Source organism: Lepeophtheirus salmonis, chromosome 13, assembly GCF_016086655.4.
Source record: "Lepeophtheirus salmonis chromosome 13, UVic_Lsal_1.4, whole genome shotgun sequence".
Lineage (NCBI taxonomy): Eukaryota > Metazoa > Arthropoda > Copepoda > Siphonostomatoida > Caligidae > Lepeophtheirus > Lepeophtheirus salmonis.
In genome coordinates this window covers 10,615,803-10,623,863 of record NC_052143.2, presented here as the reverse complement: position 1 = coordinate 10,623,863, position 8,061 = coordinate 10,615,803, and the positions used below count along the sequence as shown (strand labels likewise).

The following is an 8,061-nucleotide window of genomic DNA, read 5'->3' as shown; positions in this document are numbered from 1 at the left end:
GACTTAATTGTTCTTTAATTGTATTAAAAGCTATTGTCACTTAAAAGTTATGTGGCATCCATCATCATACATAAATCATTATTTTTTTCTATAAAGCACTTTATCTTTATTTTAGTTCAGTAGTTGCCAACTGGGAATCATCGGGCCTTATGATCCTTGGTGAATCCTTAAGAGGGTATTAACATAGACCATAAATAAGACATTTGGTTAAGCATATTTTATTTGTTGCATGTAGTTGTCAAAGACAGTCGAAATAGATAGAAACGTCATTCTGTTATAATATTCAAATTAAAAATACTTTTCTGTTAAGAACATAGCTGCCAAATGAACTCTTCACAAAAATGGAGAGTGTGATAATTTTGGTCTCATAAGGTGAGTTTCCACGTATATCGAACGTGTACACGTCACGACATATTCGGAATGGATAATTAATTTATATGGAGTATACATATTATAAACTTCAAACTTCAACAATTCTCCTTTGTCATGTAGTTCCTTCTCTGTAGGGGAGACAATACTACAAAAAGATAAACTACTAAACGACGGCGTTACTTCACAAAAAATACACTGTATTTTGTTATCAGCTGTCATTTATTCGACTTTCTTTTCGACCAATCAGAGCTTTCAACGTTGGTTAACTGATATTGAATCTGCTCTTACATTGTTTAGGCGCGTACACGTCAAAAACAACTCTCACAGAATCTCTGACTACTTTGACCAATTGACACAATATATTTAATGTTTTAGGACTTAATAGGTATGAAAAGCTTAGGAACAACTTCTCTAGTTGATCCTTTCCTTCCTTTCCTTATGTAATTCGAGTGTGTGTTTATGCTATTGATCAAACAATTCATATTGAACAAGGACTCAAGAAATGGAGAATTCAGTCGTTGAACAGCGAGAGAGCTTTCGTCAAAATTTAACACTTGGTGTCGTTTCTACATTGGGTAATCATTTCTAATTATATCTATGTTGTAAATTATTTTAGCAGTTGCACATGCTTAACTTAAATAATACCCTTCCTGTAGGACGTTCAATGACTTTGCACAAATATATTTAAATTGAAAAAAATATAAATCAATAATGTATTTATATACTTTTTGAAAGTAGTCTCCTATTTTACTAATTTGAAAGAAAAGAAAGAGAGCTTAATCCTCAGAAACGAAGGAGAAGATCAATCTTAGGCGAGGGATTTTGAAAATTACTTTATTTGATTGTTCTTTTTTAAATAAATTGCTGTATTTTGGAAATATTTTAAGGTAGATATTTGAAACTTGTATCCTATATTTGGTTACGTGTATAAATATATATATCAAGGTATATAACATAGTTCTCTGATTCGGGCAATATTTTGGATGCAAGACCAAAAAATCGTTGCAACGCGGCAAATGAAGCTTGAAAATTGATTTTTCTAATGTTAGTACATATCATTCTAACCAAAGTATAGTTTTAATCTTTAGTTTATATATTCATATAATGAGAATTGTAATGATCTTTCGAAATACTTCTATATTAGAGTGCCTCATTTTATGAGAAAAAAGTGAAATTTTCTGTCGAAATTGTCTATTTTCAGACTTCTTGTACCCTCACTTTTATAGCTATAGGCTAAAAATTGTTAATTCATGACTCAATGGGTTTTGATCCGTCAAAAAACAATAGTGATATTTGTATACCAAATCCAAGATGTCTGGGAAGCGCTCAAATTATATCAATGTTGCTTCAAATGACGTTAAGCATGATATCTTTTTACAATTTGAATCAAATTAGGGATTTATTCACTTAGGATAGGAAAATGTTAGTAATGAACCCAACTTAGACATGCTCGTTTCTTTTAAATAGGTTTGGAACTAGACAAGGGCCAATTTTGACCAAAAAATGACATGATAAACCTAAACTTTCATAAATTGTATTTTCTTAATACCATTTAGTTAAAAAAATCATAGTACAATAAATAAAAAGTTTTTGCAACCAATACGGCAGTAAAAAATAAATTACTATTCTTTTTGATTGACATTTTTTTAAATATTTGCAGTAATTCAATATACTTTATGATCAAACAATTTATTTATTAACCATATTATAAAAATATGAGACCCCTCAAACTTTGGCAAGATACTGGATACTTCAAATTTATCAAATGGTCAACTTTCGGATTTCATAGAAAAAGAAGTCAATTAAATTTAAAGGTCTGGGGCTCCCATTGAAATATTTACAAGGTCCAAAAAATTAACTTTGAGGAATTTAAAACGCTACAGAACTTAATATTTGAGGGAGATAAGCTTTGGTATTTTATGTTGTGTTTTAGTGTCATGGATTAACAAAGAGATGATCCGCGATCCATCAATTAGAAACTTAGTTACTATATAATTGCCAGTTAGGAAAATTGCCCATATTGTGTTCAAACTTCATCATAAATAATAAAACGTTATAAATTTTCTTAATATTATTCATGACAAATATCTAAACAGATTTGATTGTTCCATCCTCCTAAGGAGCTCCTTCAAGTCTGAGTAATATTATTACAATACAATTTCGATGCAATTCTTTAAAATGTATCAAATATTCTAATAAATGGATCGAGAGAATTGGCAAGGAGGGAGGGAGAAATAAATAGCTTAGGGCCTCTTAAAATAGAATTGAATACTCTCCTCTCTTGGATTGGTCCTTGCGTAGAGTGTCATTACTAAAAAAACCCACAAATATGTCCCAGGAATACCTCAAGTACCAAAAAAATAGTCCAATCCCTCGGGTTGTACAGGGTACTTGGGGGAACCCCTAGATCCTTAAAAACCACTACTAAAGCATCACATAGATTTAAGGAACCCCCCTGATAGCAAAAGGCGGAGAGTATTCAACCATATTTTTAGAGACCCCCCTCCCCCTACTCCTTTTACATTGCAATAATATTATTTACACTTGAAGGTACTACCTTGGGGGATGCGACAAACAAATATGCTTAGATATTTGTCATTAATAATATTAAGATAATTTATAATATAATATTATTCATGATGAAGTTTGAATAAAATACGGGCAATTTTCCAAACTCATTACCATTACCAGTCAGAGACACAACAGCATTGTTTGCCTATTCCTATTTACCTTTTATATTGCAAGTATTTGTTTTGGATCGACATATAAGTACTGTTATTTGAAATGGTTGTTCAAAAAATGTAAATGGTACAGGGTTCGTAAGCGCTCTTTACAAATAAAGGAGCTTTCTAAAAAAATTTACTTAATCAAAAAACTACTGAGAATAAGCAAAGTAATTTAAATTTAACAACTTTTTTATTTCATATTCAATTTTTCCAAAGTGATAACTACCTTTATACGAGAACAGAAACTACTAAAACTCTTCTTGAAACTTCTTAAAGAACCTTACTCCACTCATGGGTAATGCATTCCATGAGATAATTTGAATTTGGGTAAAGAAAAGAATCGGATTCCCTCTTGTTCATGCTCTGCTTTTAATAGAGAAACACATTGAGATAAAAGGATGAGGGAGGCCGCTTATTCAAAGTAAAAGATTATACAGAATCGTGTATTTCTTTTCTTTATTACTAATATTGTTTTTGTGGCCAATATCTTGATTTATAGTCTTCTTGATTGTCCCCACTATCTTTCGCATTTCCTTAGCTAAATAGTAAATTGAGATGGTTGGGTCATACTATATTGTCACTGAAGTCGACATCTCTCTTTTGTTTTTGACCACCAACTCCTGTTGATGGCATTACTCAGATTGTCTTCAATCATGGCAATGTCCTTTTTTGTTATTCCTGTTTTTATAGTGTATGTGGTTCTTCTTCGTTTTGCTTCCTGTGCAGCCCTCATTCACAATATAAAATGATGCATTCAATATATAAAATAAAAAGATAATTTGTCAACAAAAAATCAAGCTAGAATTATAACTACCAGATGATTTTGAGCGGGGGTTTTCTGTTTCTATTGGCAGGAAAGGTTGTGTGATACAATAAAGGTAACAACGTGCTTTATAACTGATAAAAGTAGACAAAAATTACTGTCAAATATTGTAGCATCATGAAAGTAACGTTGATTTGACTAAGTAAAAGTATCGTTTATAATACATTTAACTTAACAATGTTTTATTAGCCTTATGTATACGGTGTAGATTATATAAAATCTACAAGTAAATATGCACCATATTTTTTATTATTTTAGGATAATCTGGAGATAATTAAATTGGCTGCCTTATTTTAATTTTTGAGATGCTAAGTAACCCACAAAAAATGGCGTAAGGTACTTTATAGTTTGCCAATAAGTTTTGATATCCTTCATGAGAAAATATATTTGTATACGCAATAAAAAAAAATACCTTCACGACAGAGCACACTAGTGTTTGTACATATTTACAATCTAAAATCCATTAATTGATTACAGAAAAAATTGAAGGTGTGGAGGATGTCGTATTTTATGACCATGGGCCGAGTGATACACTTGCTATCACGAGTTGGGAACAAAGATATTCGACACTTCTCCCCACAGAAATTAAAAACTTTTATTTAGCAACGGATGGATTGAAACTCAAATGGAATCTAAGATATGGAGGAGCAAAATTACCCAACACAGGATGTATGGTCATTAATAGGATTTCGGATTTGAGACGTGTGGCTGGACTCCGACATAGTTTTGATACAGAACATCCAACTCTTTTGGATTTAGAGGTTACTCCGAGTAACAAAATAAAACAACCGAATGAAATCTCGCGAGAAGTGACTAAAACTAAAGAAGGAATCGTTAAAATCAGCTTACAAGTGCTCAGAAAATATTCATTTCAAGCAAATTTACACATTAATATTGAGAAAAGGGCACAGTTGGATTAAAGTATTTTTTAATCCAAGGGGTTGGGTCCTTGTTGAGGAGTATTCCCTTTCTATTTATGGGGCTTAGACTTGGTAGTAAATAGGAGGGTGAGATTGTTGATTATATTTAATAACCTCTCAAATGTTTAGTCTGTGTACTTAGTTATAAATTTAAGTGAAGAGTATATAATGTTGAGGGGGGTGGTTTTGCAAATTTAGCTGTTAGGTGTTTGGGGAACTTACATAAAAGTTAATTAAAGGAGTTAATATTTTATTCCTCTTTATTTAATTTAAGTTTATTAATCTTACTAATTAATTCTTACGAAATAATAATATTATTTTTTGTTACGTACTGATTATTTCTATTGCTGGTTGAGATCAGTACAATAATTTGGGGGTGTTCAGTGTTTATGTTCAACAAATACCCTTCAGAGGGGGGATTGGTACATCAGAAGGGAGAATATAAAATATCAACCCGGCTCAACCTTTTACCGCTTAAAAATCGACCCTGCATTTTAAGGAGAAAAAATATTTGATGTAAATGAAATATGTCTTTTCTAAAAAAGGTAATTTAAGAAAAATGAGAGTATTTTTTTCATAAAAAGGATCATTTGAATTTCTTCTTTAAAAACCCCTACATTTTAAATTATACAGAAAAAAAGATTCACAATGAAATTCCTAGATAAAGATTTAGGCCCCATGCGATCCGTTTTGCGTAGGACCTCATAATAGTTGAGATCGGCCCTGTACAGTGATATACCTTTTTTCAGAATGGTTTATTACCAGAACAAGTTTTAAGGTAAAAAAAATCAATTGTAATTGCACTTATTTCTTAATTTTATTTAATAAAAACACGAATTGGAATACTTTTGATTTATATAATTGAAAGAAGAACCATATTTTAAAAAAACAATACTCTTATTAAAAATATTGCTGGGAAAATTAACTTTAATGTTTTTCTCAGATCCTGTAGACTACATGCAGTAAAATTAGCTCGGGTCACCTGCAGTTTAAAAACCTAACCTGTGCTTTTGAACTAAGAGGTAACAAAACTTTTAGAACGAAACAAAACTCAATAACGAAGTTAACAAATTGTAACTAAATCATGATTTTCTCATTGGAAATTTGTATTCTGATTTTATATATTCCAAAATATTTACATATATGTAGTGAAACATCAAAAACCTCAATTTGGTCTAAGATGGAAAATGTTTGAGTTGGACGGATGTCGAGGTGAAGGGAAGGTTCTCCTTGTATTCCCTCCAAAACCTGAGACTTTTGAATCAACTCATATCACTTTTGATGTTGCTCCGGTCATTCCCCAAGTTTGGTTCCTAGATAGAGCCTATGAATGGCATTTCCTTGCACCATGTTTTACAAATTACTTTCGAATGATGCTCGTTCATTTGGGTCTCCCTGGATGGCAAACTCTTTTCACAAATATTGGACCAACACCATGGGCTAAGGTAAAGTTTATCCCCTTATTAGAAAATGTCAGCATGTAATTTTTCTAAATGTTATTATCAAATTTTCAGCAAATTTACAATCTCATAGCTCCGCATTTATTAAACCCTCATGAGGACGAGGATGATAAGAAAGGTGAACCTAACAACAGTCCATCTTTTCCAAGGCATGTAATAGACCCATCCATATTCAAAATAAAGAATAAATCATCTTCCAAGAAAACGGAGGAAAATAAAGGAGGAGAATATACTACTCCTTAAGAAAATGATATTGAATGGGGTAAACTTTCTTAATCAACGTACAACCCAAAGCATTTAATGTTAATTGTAATCTTTTGCTCACATAATTATCTAATTTCTGCTTTGATTTATATATTGTATTTAAAACTCATTTATTACACAAAAGAGTATTAATAATAATAATTAAATTAGAATAATCGAAAAAAATCATATTGGGTAGCAAAGAAAAGACTGGTAAGGGGAAGACTATATTAATTTGTTATTTACCATGATTGAAATATAAAAATTATTTGTTTGTAAATAAACTAACTCGTTCTGACTATATTCAGGGTGTTCTAGAATAAAAGACTCATCAATATATACCAAATACAGAGTATAGCTTGAGTAAAATAAATGATAGATATAGAACATTAGAATACTTTTTACACCTGTAATAGTATCTTACAATTGATGAATATTACAATAAATGGGTTTACCCTTGTTCTGAGTAATTTGACAAGAACACAGCTGGTACATATTACTTTTTCTTGACTACTTTTCCAAAACAACCTCTATTGGCCTCCCACTTGACCATATCCTACATTATAAACTCAAATGTGTGAAGGTTAGGTGAAGAGAAGCTAAAAGATATTGTACTTAATGTACTCAGAAGGGGTTTTTCGCCATTATTGCACATGATTTGTAGTGTCTGGTATTTCTTCTGACAAATCTCTGCAACAAAATTTCCGACTTGGTTAGTATAATCCTTATACACAGTAATAGGCACTCTTAATTGAATTAATCAATTCCTGACCACTCTGTATTTATATATATTATTGGTAGAAAAAAGTTCCTTATCCTAAGACGGTATGAAGGGCTTAATATATATATATTTATATATAATATGATATGTCTATAATTAATGTTACTCATAAAATAAATAATAAATAGAAGTTTTATTGCAATAATATTTATATGATATTTTAGATATTGAAAGAAAAAAAAAAATACCAAACTATTTCTAGAAATGTTTATATAATGTGTATGAAAATAAATGCATGCCCTCTATGCATACCCAAATCGATGGATAAATCCCAAATGGTATTGATTGGGAAATTATTCTTTTATAAGGATGATAAAATTGCTACAATTCTGGTGAGTCTAAGACCACGGCTGATATGTTATCATAAAAAAATGTGGTGACTCTGGCCTTAGTATAGGAAAAAATTGGAAAAGTTGGCTCACTTTTGTTCTACTACTCAGCTTGTTATAGTGATATTCAGATATGAATTTCATTACAAGCTGATGGTATTTTAGTTGTAATATTAATTCTAATGTTAGTTCAGCTGTGATCATTGATAAATTATTAATCGGTATATTTGAAATAAAAAATCATTTAACAAGCAATACAGGGTGCGTGGACAAAATCTGCCACATTTTAAAGACAACATTACTCCATCAGCTGACGTTTGATCCGTCTGTTTTTTAATGTTAAAATTTTTCCCAGGTCATAGGCTTCAGTTATTATTTACTATTTGTAGCGATAGCATCATTTTAAG

The 8,061-nt window shown here is 30.9% G+C and overlaps 1 protein-coding gene across 1 annotated transcript; it reads left to right on the top strand.

The window, feature by feature from the left end:
* The first annotated feature begins 542 nt into the window (after positions 1-542).
* On the top strand, positions 543-6,780 carry LOC121127684 (tubulin polyglutamylase complex subunit 2). Its single transcript, XM_071892893.1, has 4 exons — positions 543-947; positions 4,399-4,839; positions 5,964-6,286; positions 6,356-6,780. Exons 1-4 carry the CDS (start codon positions 875-877, stop codon positions 6,542-6,544), a joined length of 1,026 nt encoding a protein of 341 aa, XP_071748994.1. The 5' UTR covers positions 543-874; the 3' UTR covers positions 6,545-6,780.
* Positions 6,781-8,061: the final 1,281 nt, after the last annotated feature.